The sequence below is a fragment of the Mastomys coucha genome, unplaced genomic scaffold, assembly GCF_008632895.1.
Source record: "Mastomys coucha isolate ucsf_1 unplaced genomic scaffold, UCSF_Mcou_1 pScaffold15, whole genome shotgun sequence".
NCBI classification, from domain to species: domain Eukaryota; kingdom Metazoa; phylum Chordata; class Mammalia; order Rodentia; family Muridae; genus Mastomys; species Mastomys coucha.
In genome coordinates, this window is record NW_022196897.1 from 138,848,962 (window position 1) to 138,865,474 (window position 16,513).

General features: G+C 49.2%; 1 protein-coding gene and 1 long non-coding RNA gene across 2 annotated transcripts in view; one reads left to right on the forward strand and one right to left on the reverse strand.

Moving 5' to 3' along the window:
* The window catches only part of Xkr7 (XK related 7), a 29,732-nt gene that overhangs the window by 6,571 nt on the left and 6,648 nt on the right, over positions 1-16,513 (forward strand). The window contains exon 2 of the mRNA XM_031372316.1: positions 15,375-15,577. Coding sequence (XP_031228176.1) covers positions 15,375-15,577 — 203 coding nt within the window. The remainder of the gene's footprint in view (positions 1-15,374; positions 15,578-16,513) is intronic.
* LOC116091188 lies at positions 10,270-16,483 on the reverse strand. Its single transcript, XR_004118970.1, has 3 exons — positions 14,785-16,483; positions 11,435-11,507; positions 10,270-11,203 (listed from the first exon to the last, which is right to left on the reverse strand). It is a non-coding gene; the product is annotated as an uncharacterized LOC116091188 (long non-coding RNA).

A 16,513-nucleotide genomic window follows, 5' to 3' on the forward strand; every position in this document is an offset into this window, starting at 1 on the left:
AACTGGGAAAGGAGAAATCATATGACATGTAAAGAAAAAAAGATGGCAGCGTGGACAACAGCCGGTCACATGGTAGCAACACTATGTGAGAAGATAAAGTAGGGACTGGGTAGATGGTTCAATGGGGGGAAAGCCGAGTTGCACAGGCATGAGAAGCTAAACTATGATACCTGGTACCTGCAGAAAAAGCCGCATGTGCCTGTAACCCAAGTGCTGGCAGAGGGATGGAGACAGGAGGGTGGCTGGGACTTGTTAGCTAATATTCTCACCCCACATTCAGTAAAAGATCACGTCTCAAGGGAATAGGGAAGAGAGTGAAACAACAGGATACCTGGTACCCTTCGGTGGCCTCCGTGTGCACAGCTGCACATGCACACAAGTACATAAACCACACACACACACACACACACACACAGCAAGGAGCTAGTGAGTTTGTGGAGTAGATGGTAGAAGACCTGGGGAGGGCAGCCTCACTACAGAGGTGGCACGTGGGTGAAGGCTGGGCTAGTAATTGAGAGGCAGTACCCTTGCATCTTCCACTTTGGGCAAAGGTCATAACTTAACCTGTGCCTTGCATCATCATCATGTAGCATCATGCGGCTTGGAGTGTCTTGAGCTACACAATATCCGTATCCTGTTCAGCTCCTTGCCTGGAACACGGGAACATCTGAGTGTAATTAGCCCTTTCCGTTTTCATATGTCTGTGTAACATCTGTCCCAGGTCACAGTCTTTCCAAATGATGTCTCTCCATCTTCTCCCCATCATTTCAACCCGGGTACCCATTTCTTTTGTGTTGGTTATGAGTCTAGGATTTTGAATCATCACACCCACATCTGAAACATGTTTACAACCACTTGGACTTGGCTACAGCCCCTTCACAAATGTTCCTCCCTGTGCTGACTTGGCAGGGTTGATCCAATGTGGCCTCCCCACCCTCCTCCGGGGAGACCCTCCTCTGTGTGTTCTGTGCCCTGCCCTTCCTTCCCCTGCTGTCAGGGTAGCCACAGTCCTCCAGAACCACTCCTAACAGACACAGAGGCGGCATTAGGCCCTGTCCTCTGATCTATAAAGACCACACAGGCGAGAAACCCTGGGGAGCCAGGGAGGGAGGGCTGCAAGGAAATGGCTTTGAACCCCAGCAGCTGGGGCATAGTTCCCTGGGGAGAGGAGGCGGTGGTTTGAGACCTACTCTGGCCTTTCCGTTCACCACCCTGCCTTTGTGAAAGTGTTGAAATTCTTAAACTTGGAAATGCTATGTCCCTCCTCCACCACGTCCCTTCCACCCTACCCCACCCTGCCCACAATCAGAGGCAATTGGGGATCCTGGTTCTGACACTCAGGAGTCCCAGGGTAGCCCTGGCTTCCCCCACCCTGCATCAGAGCACTTGGCTCCACTAAAGCCTAGGGCCTTCTCCTCCTCCTCCATCTGTACCCTCTGGCTCCCCACCAGGGAAGCTACACACATCCTTTGTCCTGGCTAGTTTTATGTCAACTTAACACAAGCTAGAGTCATCAGAGGGGAAGGAGCCTCAATTGAGAAAATGCCTCCCTAAGATCCAGCTGTAAGACATTTTCTTAACAAAGATCAGTGGAGGAGGGCCCAGACCATTGTGGGTGGTGCCATCTCCGGGCTGTTGGTCCTGGGTTTTATAAGGAAGCAGGCTGAGCAAGCCATGAGGAACAAACCAGTGGACAGCAGCCTCCCATGCCTCTGCATCAGCTCCTGCCTCCAGGTCTCTGCCCTGTTGGAGTTCCCATCCTGACTTTCTTTGGTGATGTGGAACATCAATATAGAAGTGTAAGCCGAATAAGCCCTTTGCTCCCCAACTTTTTGGTCATGGTGCTTCCTTGCAGCAATAGAAACCCTAAGTCACCTTCCAAGGCCACACTCCCATGTTGCCTCTTTTCTGAAGGCTTTCCCTGAGCAAACCCAGCACCGCCCTCAGCATCTCGCACCATCTTCTGCTTATTCAACCAGGCAAAACCCACCTTTCTATTTTCTGAAAGTGAAATTCTCTTGGCAGTTTTGTTTATGGAAGGGCTATGCATTCCAGCCACCCAAAAATCATCTCACCGAGAAGGGGTACGGTTAAGAGAGATTTCCACTTGCTAATTAGATTTTAGGTTTGTTTATGTCTTGAGACAGGGTCTTAGTGAAGGCCACTAAGTTGCCTCAGGTGACCTTGAACTTCTAATTCCCTCAGAGCTAGGATTGCAAGGCTTGTTGCTGTACCCTCATGTGTGTGGTGTTAGTTACATATGGAGTCTAGGGCTTAGGCCATAAAGGCGAGCACCCCATGACCGGAGCTCTATCTCCAGCCCACAGTCAGGTACTTCTTGCATTGTCTGAAGACTTTACTTCTGATTTTTCAGTTCACTAGAACATAATTGATTATATTCATGTGTGTTGTAAAACTCAGCTATTTTGATGGGTGCGGTGGCACCTGCTTCTGTAATTCCAACACTTGGGAGACAGGTTCAAGGCCAACCTGGTTTACATAGTCAGCTAAGGGTACATAGTGAGACCCTGTCTTAAAAACTGAATATTACTAAAAATTAGAGTTATCGTTTAGTAAGACTTAGGTTACGTCATTGCCTCTGTGACAGGCAGGATGAAGAACAAGGACCTACAGAACCAAAACCCTATCCTACCACCTACATGGTTTTCAGTGAGCCACTCGACCTTCTAAACCTTGGTTTCATCTCATCCTTGAGGAAGGGATAACAGTCACTGTGTGTAGGTATATTGGCCATACGTGCAGGCATACTGAGTGAATACATAGAACATGTTTTATACATTATCAAGGATTATTCAGCACATAGCAGTGCTCCACGTTAGCTAGTATTATTGACCCATTTTGCAGATGTGAAGCTGAGTTACAGAAAGAACTAGGCTCCCAGTCGATAGCAAAACCAGGCCTGAAAATTAACGTGGTCAAGACTCCGAAGCCCACCTGTGAGGGTTCTAAACCATTCAGCCTTCTGCTAGCTAATTGTATGCTTTTGTAAAAAAAAAAAAAAAAATTAAATTATATGTATACATGTGGGGGGAGGTGAGCCTGAGAGTGCAGCTGCCCTCAGAAGCTACTATAGAGGTCACTTGAGCCTGGCTTAGGTTCTAGGTGGTTGAGAGCTGTGTGATATGGGTGCTGGGAACTAGACTCAGATCCTTTGTAAGATCAGCAAGTGCTTTTAATTGCTGAGCCATCTTTCCAGCTTTGAGATATGCGTATATCTCACACACATATGCATATATACACACATGTGTGTGTGTGTGTGTGTGTATGTTTGTTCCTTCATATGTGAGTGCAAGAGGGGATATGCTATGGGCATGTACAGAGGTCAAAGGACAACCTTGAGTAGTCATTCCTAACCTTACACCTTAAGACAAGGTTTCTTAATGCCAGGCGGTGGTGGCGCACACCTTTAATCCCAGCACTTGGGAGGCGGAGGCAGGCAGATTTCTGAGTTCAAGGCCAGTCTGGTCTACTGAGTTCCAGGACAGCCAGGGCCACACAGAGAAACCCTGTCTCAAAAACCGAAAAAAAAAAAGACAAGGTTTCTTGTTGCTTTGTGTTTGTGTACACTGGGTTAACTGGCCCACCGCTTACTGGGGATTCTCCTGTTTATGCTTCCCATTTACCAAAGGAGTGCTGGGATCACAGGCACACACACACACACACACACACACACACACACACACACGGGTTCAGGGGATTCAGATGCTAGTCTCCATGCTTGCACAACAAGTGTTTTATTCACTGACCCATTCCCCTGGCCTGGTTAAGTGATTTTTTTATAGACTGATCAATCAGGTATTATTTTGAGAATGAGAAGGAAAAAAAAAAACAAACAGAAAAGCACCTAAAATGTTTTATTTTAACGTGAAATAAAGCACCTGCTGCTAATGTTCCAGGCTTTTCCTCAGCTGTGCCCTGGGCTCATCACTCATTCCTGTCAGCCCATCTGGCTGGTGTCCCCACAGACCACAAGCCTGGCTGTGTCCTTGTTACCTTTGGTGGCCATGCCCCCAGCCAGCTCTTGGATGAGGAGCCTGCTGGCACGGGTTTTGGCTTCATGGCTGTGGTATCAGAGCTAGGGCAGGGCAAAAGCCTGCATCTCGGGCACAGCTGTGAGGTTTGCTAAGACTCCAGCCTCAGCCTCCAGTTGCCAGTGGGCTGAGGGTAAGATTCAACATGAAAGCTTGTTGAGTCCAGTTCCCCAGAGGAAAGAAGGCATCGCTGACATAGGACATAGAAGATGTAAAATTCCTTGTGTGAAGTGGGTGCTTAATAATGTTGATGTGAACTGAATAGAACCTCTGAGATCGGAGTCCTGTTTGAGTCGTTTCCTCTGTCTGTAAAGTTTAGATGAGGACGTGAGGGTTTTGGCCTGAATTTTCCCAGGGCTTGGGAAAGAAGACAGAGGAGCAGAGCATTCTGGATCCCTGGCAGGTCAGGATCTCATCACATTGGAGCTGTGTGACCCTGGGCACAGTTTCTTCATGAGCCAGAGACTGTCTATAGGAGGGCAGAGAGATGATAGTTCTGCCCCTGGGTTTCTTTAGAGATGTCAGATCTTGTCACAGAGTACATCCTTAGAAAGCACTGAGTGTTGCTAGCCTTATAGGTTAATCCATCCTACTGCTTAGGGAAAAGAGAAGGGAATGGGAAGGAGCCCAGGGGTCCCTAATTCTCAGTGACCTTCACCCACTGAGTCCCACCAAGAAAGATCTTTGTTCTGTAGCTCCAAGGTAGTGTGCACACGGAGGATCTGAAGTTAAAGGGGAATGGGGTCTTTTGCATAAAAGCAAGAAGACCTCACGGCTCTCGCAAGGGCATGAACGCCCACCAGCAGAGGGTGTAGAGGAGGTGGCTAGAGATGCTGTAAGTGGGGACTTTCTTTTGCTTCACTTCAAAGGACACACGAGATGACTCTAACACCCTTATGGTTTAAATTCGCAGCCCTGACTTGGGGTCTTGTAATACCAAGTTCCATGCTGCTGGACTGTCACTTTGCAGGCCATAGATCATTTGGGGAGACCCAGCCTGGGATGTGTTTGTTCCCCATAATTTCATCTCACATGCTCTCTATTGCTTTTGTTTTATGTATTTAATTTTTAATCTTAGTTCACTGTTTTTTGAGGGTTTGTTTGTTTGTTTGTTTTGTGTGTGTGTGTGTGTGTGTGTGTGTGTGTGTATGTGGTGCTAGGATCAAATCCAGTGCCTCACACAGGCCAGGCAAGCACTCTCCCCCTGAGCTACATCCCTGGCATCGCCTATTCTTTAAAGCAGCATTTTAGTGTTTAGCATGTTAAATTCCAAACATATACAGGAGACAGCAGTGCTGTCTCATGACTCTGTAAGTTCAGCAGTATTCTGGGTCTGCACTGTCTAATGTGGGAACCCCCAGCCACTAAGAGCCATTGAGCCCTTGGAACGGGAGCAGAGGGGTGGATGAACACCTTTTTAAGTGAATTTAACTGCTTTAAATTTATTTTTATGTGATGAGTGTTTTGCTTGTAGGTATATATGTCTACTATGTGCAGGTGTGTCTGTGCATGTGTGTGCATGTGTGTGCATGTGTAGGAGTCAGAGGACATTCTTCAGGGTCATTTCTCAGGTGTCTCCTGCCTCTTGTTTGAGACAGGAGTCTCTCATTGACCTGGAACTTCACCAAGGAAACTAGACTAGCTGGCCAGTGAACTCCCAGGGACAAGACTGTCTTAGATTCTCAGTTTGCTATCATCACTGGGCTTGCAGGTGTGCTCTACCAAGCCTAGCCTTTTTTTTTTTTCCCAGTGTATTTTAGTGTTTTGCATGCATGTATGTTTATGCACCTTGTGTGTGCCTGGTGCCTGTAGAGGTCAGAAGAGAACATCAGATTTCCTGGAACTGGAGTTACAGATGGCTGTGAGCCACCTTATAGGTGCTGGGAACCAGAGCCAGGTCCTTCGGAAGAGCAACAGTGCTCTTAACTGTCAAGCATGCCGTACATACACACTCATGAGAGCACAGAAGGGTTTTCTTATAATATCTTGTGATATTTCATTAACTAGTCGCCATCATTTCCAACTTGGGACTTTCCTTTTTACATTAATAACCAAATTTCTGGCTGGGCTTGAAAAAGTTAGAAGGGAAAACAAAATGAAGCCCCTGTCATTTGAATTGTATCTTCTCCCAGAGTGGGTGGTCAGGAAGCAGACTGTCTCTTTACATAGGTTATGCCTCTATAGCTCCCAAGAGACCCACCCCCCAAATGAAATCAGTTCAGTCCTCAGAGAACTGGCATCAGAAACTCCAAATCTACTTCTGGAATTTCTGTGAGACCACAAACAACCAGATGTGTTTCTTTCTGTCTGCATTAGTTTCCAGATACCTTCAAATGTCACCAGGAGAGTGGGGAGGGAAAGGCTCCTACCCACTGTCTCTTGACATCCAAGCTCTCCCCAGGGGCGAGGGACTGGATGGAACATGGGGCTTGGGGAAAAAAGCAAAGGACCTTCAGACCTTTCAGAGCACAAGGCTCTGAGCTTTAGTCTCTCTTGCACATCACCAACCCGTAACATAGCTGGCAAAGTCGAGGACCAGAGAAAGGGCGACGTGAGAAGCCTGCTCCCAAATATGTTGCTCCAGAACGGCTTTCTGTTTTTCTACTGAGCAAGAACACGGATGCTGGCTGGGAGGTGGTGAGGGAGGGTGGGGTGGGAGAAAGTCACAGGTTTTTAGCTAAGACCTAAAATCAGTGGCCGGAAGTGTGTGGCCTGGTGCCAGCAGAGAAGAGGGGCTGTGACTCTTCAGGGGCGGTGAAGGAGAAGGGAGACAGCCTGGCTCCCAGCACCACACGAGACGGGAGCCAAACGTGTAGAATCACATTCTTTACTGACATTTAGGATTCTTTTGGCTGCCAACCCCAGGAAGGGCCTATTTTCTCATCCTTGCAGGAGTGCTCAGAATTGAGGCGTAAACCAACAGGAGGGGGCGTTGAAGCCATTCTTCCTGGGTGATCCTGCAAAACCCACAGGTGGGGTCTGGGTTCCTCCACTCGGCTTGATCCACTCAATGGTGGAATGAGGGACATCTCTGTGTCCTGAGACACAGCTCCATTGCTCTCTTGATATTGGAGTTGGACCCAGTCCCTCCTTCAAATGTCTGATAACTGTTTCATTTTTTAATAAAAATCCATCATTTCCTCTGACCTGGGAACTGACCTACCCTCCACTCTTGTCTCTATGTAGTGAATTCTCCACAGCTTTCACTTCTAAAACTACTGCCCTCTTTAAAACCTTCCTGGGTCATGAGATAAAGACCTTTGTTCAAGCTGTTTTCCCTACTAAAATCTCCTCTCCTCTCCCCTTTCCACCTGCTTAGCTCCTATACCTACTTCAGATTCCTCAGAAATCACAACTTCCAGAGACTCTTTCCTGACCGTAGAAACTTCTCCACTCCCACTGGTGTTCTCTATGCTGTAGCACAAGACCTTGTCTGGTCCATGACTGGAGCCTATGGAACATGTTTGTCTTCCACTTATACAATGATTTAATTAGTGCCTGGGTTTTCATTATTAAAAATAGTACCTACAAATGGGTTAGATCTCTCTTGCCCACTCCTGTGTCTACCATAGTTCTTGGAACATAGTAGGTACTCAGAAGTGTTGGGGAAATAAATGTCAACTGGGGCTAAGAAGATATAGTACAATGACAGAGCACATATTTAGCATGTACAGGGCCCTGGGCTCAATCCCCAACACACACACACACACACACACACACACACACACACACACATACATGCACACACAAACACATCAAATGAACCTTTCTTTTGATGATATTCAGTTTTTCCATCAGAAGATAGGCTCCTAGTCACAGAAGTCACATGGTTGCAGTAAAGATTTTAGCAAGGTACAAAACAGAATATACTGGATGAATGGCAGTTACTTTCTGCAGTGGGTGGAAACACCCCCGCACCAGAAAAGAAACTGCCCATTGATCTCACCTAGCCAGATCTTCTCTGGCCCTCTGTTCTTAGGGGCAGCTCCAATGGGAAGGCCAACTTTGCCAGAAACTACCAATCTCCTTTAGTTAGCAATTCTGACTTTTTGTTTTGTTTTGAAACAAGAGTCTCACTATGTAGCACAGACTAACTTGGAAGTTATTATGTAGCACAGGCTGGTGTTGGATTCACAGGAATCCTTGTGCCTCAGCTTACTTGTTTTGAAGTTTGAGATATGGTCTCACTCTATATAACCTAGACTGGCCTCAGACCAGCAATCCTCCTGCTTCAGCTTCCCATGAACAGGCTTACAGGCAAGTATGATCGTGCCTAGCTAGAAGTACCAGGTTCCTTTCCTGACAAAGCCTCTGAGCAGACAACTTCAAGACACCTTGCTTACGTGTCTGGCTGGTACCACATTGCCACTTTCTGGTTTCCCAGTTGTGCTGGAAGGTTGGTGCTTGATGTGAGTGGCTATTGTTATCAGTAAGCCCTGCACACTGTCCCATCATCCTACAAAGAGGTGAAGGACTTGGAGGGTGGGAGGCCTATTGAGTGTCACAGGGCAGGGCCCATCTTGGAGACAGGGGTCTTTAGCAGTCCTGCAGGAGGATGGAGCAAGCAGAGCGGGGGAGCCTCTGGAAGCTGTTGTGGTTTTGGCCCAGAGCCCTGAGGGAGAGTGGGGAGGGGAGAGAACACAGGCTCAGAAACTCGGAGACCGACAGATGGAAGAGCTGAGGATGTGAGAGACACAGACAGACAAGAGAAGAGCTCAGAGTCAGGAAGAAGAGAATCAAGCAGGAGAGGACGGCTGGAAAACGGGCAGTCATGCCCAGCCACAGGCAGAGCAGCAGGCCAGCAGATGGACCAGTCAGTGAAGGACTGGAAGCCCCAGGCAGAGAAACCTACAAAAAGGAAAAAAAAAAAAAAAAAAAAAAAAAAAAAAAAAAAAAAGCTTGTGTCCATAGGGCTGACAGGCTGGCCCCAGAGCGCAGGTCAGACTGTCTGATGAATGTAGTATCTGAAGAAGAGGATGGTACAGCATAGACGGGTGGGATGCTGCAGGGTCCCAGTAAGAGGCCCACAGATTGACTGAGCATGGTAAAGGGATAGATAGAGATGACCTATGTTCAAGGGGAGACACCACCAAAAGATCTGGGGTCTGAGGCCACGTTTGCCTGTCTGAATGGAGACTAAACCCAACAACAAAAACTTCACCTCACAGGAGAGAGATGGGGTGAGCTGGGAGCTGAACTCAGAAGTTATCTCAGGAACAGTGACCCCCTCCTCACCATTAAAGCAAACCCCTTGGGCTCTGGAAGACGCTGGGTTACAGGACCTGATAGGGCAAGAAGAGTGAATTCTGTCCATTTACTGACCCTGCTGCCCGCTCACAGAGGTCACAGGGTCCTGAGGGAGCCATGGATCCAGAGCAGGTGGATTCCAACACTAGCTGTTGGCCTCTCTCTTTCTCAGGCCGGGCCTTTTTAGCTCCCAGCCCCACCTGTTTATGCTTATTGGTCACTCGGCTTTCTCTTCTAGCGCATGCTTCCTCTCTCAGCGTGAGACAGTGAGCTGCAGGCTGGCAAGATGGCACAGAAGGAAAGGTACTTACCACCAGGCCTGACCACTTGATTTTGATCCCTGGGTCGCACATGTGAGAAGGAAAGAGCTGACTCTCACCGGATGTCCCCCAACCTCCACACGTGACACACACATGCCTACACACACACACCAACCTCCACACATGGCACACACATGCCTACACATACACACACACATAATAAGCAAGAAATGCAATAATATTTTGTTTGGTATAGAGACAAGAAGTCAGAAATGACGCAACAGGATTCACATCTGCAATCCTAATTCTTGGGAGGATAAAGGAGGAGCAATCTCATGAATTCAAGGCCATTCTGGATTATTTAGAAAATTCCAGGCCAGCCAGAGCTATATATCAAGACACTATCTCCAAAAATTAAAAAAATAATAATAAAAAATAAATAAATGAAGGCTAGAAGCCAAAAATCCAATCCCAATAGATGTCTCCATACCTCTGTAAATGGCCTGTGGTTAAAGGCACTGGTTTCAGTGCCCGCTCATTCTGGGCTTCAGGCCACTAACATCTCATAATCATAGAGGGGTACTAGGGAAGACTTCCTGGAGGAAGAACAACAGAATGAATAAGGAGTGGAGTGCTGGGAGGTGTTCTGGCTTTGTGCAGACTGAGGCAGAGAAGCCCAGGCTCTGCTAAGACCATGAGGGAGACACACATACAAGACTTGTTTATCAGTTTATTCAACATTTATCCCTGCCTTCTACCTGCGCAAAAGCAGAGGACACTCTGGTGACTGTTACAAACAAGGCCTCTGCCTCATGGAGCACCAGTGACAGAATAGAAAGAAACTGTCTAGGGGCTGAGGATGGACCTCAGTTGGCAGAATGCTCACACAGCATCCACAAAGCCCTGGGATTGATCCCAGCGCTTCGTAAACAGGATGTGGCGTCTCACACCTGCAATCCCAGCACTTGGGAGATGAAGGCTGGAGGACCAGAAGGAAGGCAGGGATAGGATGGACTAGAATGAACCTTGGAGGTAGGAGGTGCCAATGTGGGATGGGTGGCCTCCTCTAAGAATGTGTTAGGGAGCCCATGAGGAGCCAGGCAGAGCAGGATCTGGGAAGCACACAGCGGGTGCAGAAGCCCTGAGTCTGGAGTGAGTCTGGCAGGGAACTCCTGCTGCAGCTGGGGTGTGGAGAGCAAGCAGACAGTGGTTTGAGATAGAGTGAGAGGAAGAGCAGGCCAGATGGTTGGGAGAAGCTTGGGTTTCCTTCCAAGTGTGATAAGAGGCCCGTGAAGGCTTCCACAGAGTGAGTGAGTGACCAGATCTGTAGGCCTTTAAGAATTCCCCGCTGGTTGCTATGCAGGGAACAGACTGTAGGGGGCAGGAGCGGATGGAGGAGGAGACCCACTGAAGAGGAAAGGCTGATGTGGTTGTCCTGGCAAGAGATGACAGGCGCTTGTACCAATCAGTGGTGCCCACCCGAGAGGTGATTGGGAATAGCACTGGATGCGTTTTGGAAGAAAAACAAGTCTAGTTTCTTTGCCTTGAGGTGGGGTATCCTGTGTGGGTGTTCAGTCCCATCCATGGTGACATCTGCTTCTTTCAACTTTCAAACGGAGCAGGGTGTAGAGTGCAGTGGGATTCCTGGAGGAGGTTTCAAGAGCAGTCACTCGGTGGCCACAAGGAGCCAGAGACAACCCCCCCAAATATGCTCCTCTCCACCGATGCTATGGGCACATCCCTCTACAGTTTGTAAATTGCTGTTAACTCTTTAGCATGTGACGCTTACAATGAGGAAGAAATAAGGTTCAGAAAAGTTGAAACTACCCAAGGCCACAAAGCAGGGTCCAAGACGGGGCTGGGACACAAACCCACCCAGCCAGTATTCTGTCCTCTTGCCTTTGGGATCTTCATTCTGGTGACTGCGGTGCACATAGTGGGCACAGCCCTGTTGCAGAGAAAGGAAAACTGAAGCCAGGGAAATAAGATTGCATGTTCTAGACAGTGTAGTTTTAAGGCCTCGGTGGCTTAACATCTATCAAGCATGTTAAAATACAGCCACATCAAACATCAAATGTAAATTATATATAACCAAATAAAAGCAAAATTGCAAACGACTAGCTGACATCATGTTCTGTTTTGCAGACATTTAATTAAACATTTATTAATTTGGATTCTGCAGTTTTTCCCCCATGTTTTAAAGCCAATTCCCCCCCATCCCCCCTCCCACACACAAACCTCAAACACTCTCTTAAGCCCATGACCATCTCACAGGCCCCTCCCTGGCAGAGAGTAGTTAGTGCTGGCTGGAAGGAACAACCACTGCTTTGGTTCCATTGCCAAAAGGACAAAAGTGAGGCTGGGCTCAAGAAGGCTGGGCCTTTTGTCCCTAGGCTGCAGTGTGGGTTCTGTGCTACTCTTACTGCTCCATGGACTAGCAAAAAGCCTCCTTTTCATCCCTCCCCATCCCAGGCCTGGGCCATGTGAGCCCTTTGTCTCCGTTAGCTGGAAGCTGGCAGAGGAGAGAGTAGAGTGGGCGGGGAGGTAGCAGGAGGCCTGCCAGGTGGTGACGGATGCTGGCGGGGCTGGCACCTCCCTCATCCTAACCTGGGTGGAAACAGATGGTCTTCTAGCTTCAGAGAAACTTCCAGGGTATTGCTCTTCCCCAGCTCCCCAGGCCCCTGCACACTGGACCAGCTGGCCTCTCCTTTCTATTCGAAGTCAGAGCCACAGGAATGAAGAGGGCAGGAGAGGTTGTGGCCTAGAAGGAAGATCTGTGTTCTGGGGCTCCCAGAAGCCCTGGTACTACCTGCCCCCCCCCCATAGCCCTCACCACTGGCCACCACCAGGTCTGCTCTCTTTCCCTGGTGCACCATTCCCTCAGCTCAACTCTGTCACCACCAGCCTGGAGGAGCAGCCCCAGCCTCTCCTTGGCTTTCCTCCAAGCCAGCCCTCAGAGTGGGATGATCCTATCACCTCCAATTCTGGGGTTTAGATTAAAGATTAAATCTATACTCTCCAGTCCAGATTCTTTTTCTCAGGGATAGGACCCAGGGCCTTGTGCATGCTAACCATGTACTTTACTACTGAGTAGACCCCTACCCCTGCAGTCTACAACTGGTTGCAGATATTTGATGAACTTTTGCAATCTGATGAATTATGAAAATTCTGGCCTCCCTGGGCCCCCTGTATCATTGGCCTCCTGTCTGGGCCCAGCCCAGCAAACCTCAGCCTATTTCCCTAGGAGGGCATGCATGGGCTCTCATGGCCTCTGTACTTTACATCTGCCCATTCTCCTGAATGCCCTCTTCTCTTGCTGTCCTCAAGTGTGTGTGTGTGTGTGTGTGTGTGTGTGTGTGTGTATGTGTGTGTGTGTGATTTGCTTATTTGCATTTTATCTGCATTTTATCTGCATGGGTGTATTGTCTGTAAATGTTAGTGCACTATGTGAATGCAGTGCCCACAAGAGAAAGCACTTGATTGATCCCCTGAAAGTGAAGGCACAGACAGTTGTGAGCTGCCATGTAGGTGCCATAGATAGAACCCAGGTCATCTGGAAAGGAAACCAGTGCTTATAACCAACGGGCTGTCTCTCCAGCTTCCCCCCACCACTAGTGTTTTTATCGTATTTTATTTGACTTTTTTTCCCCAAAGTCTCTTTTCATAGCCTAAGCTGGCCTTGAACTTGTGGCCCTCCAGACTCAACCTCCTCCCCAAGTGTTGGAATTACAGACAATGTATACTTTAAAACTGAAATCAAAACCAGGCATGGTGATGTCTAAAGGAAAAGAGGTCGGCATTGGAGGCAGAAGGATTAGGAATTCAAGACCTGAGCTAAGTAAGGAGTTTGAGGTCAGCCTGGGTTACATGAGAGTCTACCTTAAAAACAAACAAAACAAAACAATCAAAAAATTAGCATGGCGCCACATTCGTGTAATGCCAGCCACTCAGAAGGCAGAGGCAAGCAGACTGGGAGTTCAAAGACGTCCCTAGCTACTTAGTTCTAGACCAGCCTGGACTACCACAGACACTGTCAGAAAAGGAGAGAGAGGGTAAGGGGAGAGAGAAACTATTTCTTGCAAGAAACCTTCCCTTGACTGCCCCTCTTCCTCGACAAAGTTTTTTCTCTCACTCCCATGAAGGGGTGAGATATGTAGGGGCCCAGACCTAATACAGAGCTAGATTGAAGCTCGCCTGCTATATGACTGGATGACGCTGGCTGTGGGAATCCTATGTGTGAGTGGGGGAGGGACAGGAGACTCAGAAGAATGGATAGCACAGGGAGATGACTTTCTACCCCACCAAAAGAAATGCAGTCCAGTCCTGGGGCCGCTCAGCAGCCACCGAACAGCTCCTTTCCCTCCTGGTAGCCAGGTGTCACATTGGGGATGTGTCAGTAGCATTAACTGGAGCCAAGAAGACTCAGAACACCAGCTCTAAGGAGTCAGAGCCACCAAGCCCACCCCTCTCATTATCATCTGGAGGGCCCATAGTGCCATGACTCCTTCCAAGGGCTGTCAGCACAGCATGTATAGAGTTGGTCCCCTGGTTCCAGTGTCCTAGAAATGCCAGCACTTTCCCATCCCTAGTGCCTCTGTTTGAAGTTCAGGCAATAGGTCACTGGACCCGTGTCGGACACTCTCCATCTGCTTTCTGGGGAGGCCACTTTTAGAGAATTCCCCTGTGGTATGGACAAAGAGCTAACCTGCCATAGGTAACCAAAGTTTTTCGGGGACTGGGGAGAGATAGATTCTGTGGTTACAGGGGGGAGTTAGACTCAGTTCCTCAAACCACATGGACACTGCTCTTCACCATCCATCCTCTCTGCTACTTCGGAAGGAATGAGGACTCAACAGAGTAAATTAGAAGTAGAGCCGGGAATTGAACTAGGACCTTAGATCCTTCCCTTCCTGCTCCAAGGTTGTGGGAGCCATTAAAGTCAACCAGCTTACAACTATCTATTCATTCACCTGTGAACACGTGGGTTGAGTACTACTATGTGGTAAGAGCCGAGTGTGCTGTACTTAGCAGGTGATTGTAGCCCCTGGCCTGGATGGAGCTCACAGGTGGGGGAGGATGTGTGCCTAGCCAGGAAGATCAACCTGCGGTGGTGAGGTGAGGGCGGTAGGAGAAGTGGGTGGGAGCAGGGCTAGGCTGAGGAAGACTCCTAACTCCCCGCACATGGTCAGTAGAAGCCTGATATTTGAAACAAGAGCAAGACTTACCCAGGTTTGAGAATGGAGTGGGGACGGGAGGTGGGTTCCAGGTAAAAGGAGCAGTAGAGGTGTAAAAGCTGGGTGGTGAGGAGGACTAGTAAATGTCCTGGAATCCGTGGCCTCTGCCAAGCAACCATGAAGTTTGTTGGGTGAGCAGCTTTCCTGAGGCCAGGAGGAGTGAGTGGGTCAGGACTCTGGCCTGGCACCAGCTGTGATCCATATAGGAAACCCATGAACAAAACTCTTCAAAGTTCCCAGTAAGAAGCGATGTGGTCTGTTCGTTACTACCTGGAATTGAGTTCTGGTTCCGCTGTGTGACCTTGGGTAAATGCTATGGTCTCTGGCTCCCAATTCCTTCCTCTAAACTGCAGATGAGGATAGGACTAGGAGAGAAGCTAACAGGGTGTACTCAGTGCTCTGCAACCACGCCTAGCAGAGCCTATTTTACAGTCACAGTAAAGTTGGTCCTGGAGGTGGGGGACTTGCTCCGGCTCAGGCGGGAAGCTGGGGTAGGGAAAACAAGAAGCCGGAGGCGCCTAGAGCTGAGTACCACCTCTCCGCAGGGGAGGCGCCTAGAGCTGAGTACCACCTCTCCGCAGGTACCTGCGCGCCCTGTACCTGGGGCTGCAGAGCCGCTGGCGAGGGGAGCGGTTGCGGCGCCACTTCTACTGGCGGATGCTGTTCGAGAGCGCGGACGTGAGCATGCTGCGTCTGCTGGAGACCTTCCTGCGCAGCGCGCCGCAGCTGGTGCTGCAGCTCAGCCTGCTGGTCCACCGCGGCCGAGAGCCGGAACTGCTGACGGGTGAGCCCCACCCACCACCCACTGGCCCCTGGGGATACCCTGTGCTGGGCTCCCAGAGTTTAGGGAACTACACCACCCTCACCACCCTCTAGGCCTCTCTCTCCATACCTCCCCTCCCGTCTGACTTGTCTCTTCACTCTGACACCACCCCTCAGACACCCTGAGGACTCCTCTCTTTCTCTTCCATATTACCAGGGAGGACCATATCTTACCTCTGCCCTTCACTCCCTCCAACAAAACCTAGGCCTCCCGAGGGAGCCCTCTATGTTCTACAAACTGAGTCCCAGCCTGCATCCTCTGGGGACCCTTTGCGTTATGGACCTGTTCAATCACCATCAGTTTCCAGAGAACCTGTCTACCTATCCCTTCATTGGATGTCCGGGTCTCCTCCCTTGTACCAGGTCCCATTCACACCAACACTGCCCCTTCTGAAACACTCAGCCCAAGGCAGTCAGTGTCAGAGAAAAGCCACATCACCTATCTCTAATGCAACTCATGGTCTTCCCACCTACACACTCCCTAACCGATCCTCAATGTCTCAAGGTTCCATCACTAGCTCCCAGGCCCCTCACAGATGCCTTCTGCCCACACCCAGCCCAGAATGCAGGGTCCCACGTGGGATTTCCCTCCTTAGTTCTGCCCAGCTTTACTTGCCCCTCCATACCCAGCCTCACATCTTCTAATGGTGTCCTGACCCCTCCATGACCTAATGATCCCTTCTTGACCTCCTTTTCTACTCCCAGAGTCCTGGACCTTCATTTCCCACCCTCCACCAAGCCCCCAAATCCTGTCTACACTCCGTACTGAAATCCTAGACTCGATGCCCACAAAGCTCAAAATCACACCAAATCTATTTCCCTTTATGCTTCCACGCCCTCAGAAGTATCCAGCCCATTCCCCCACCCCACCCCCATATCCTTACCCTTGAAGACAACC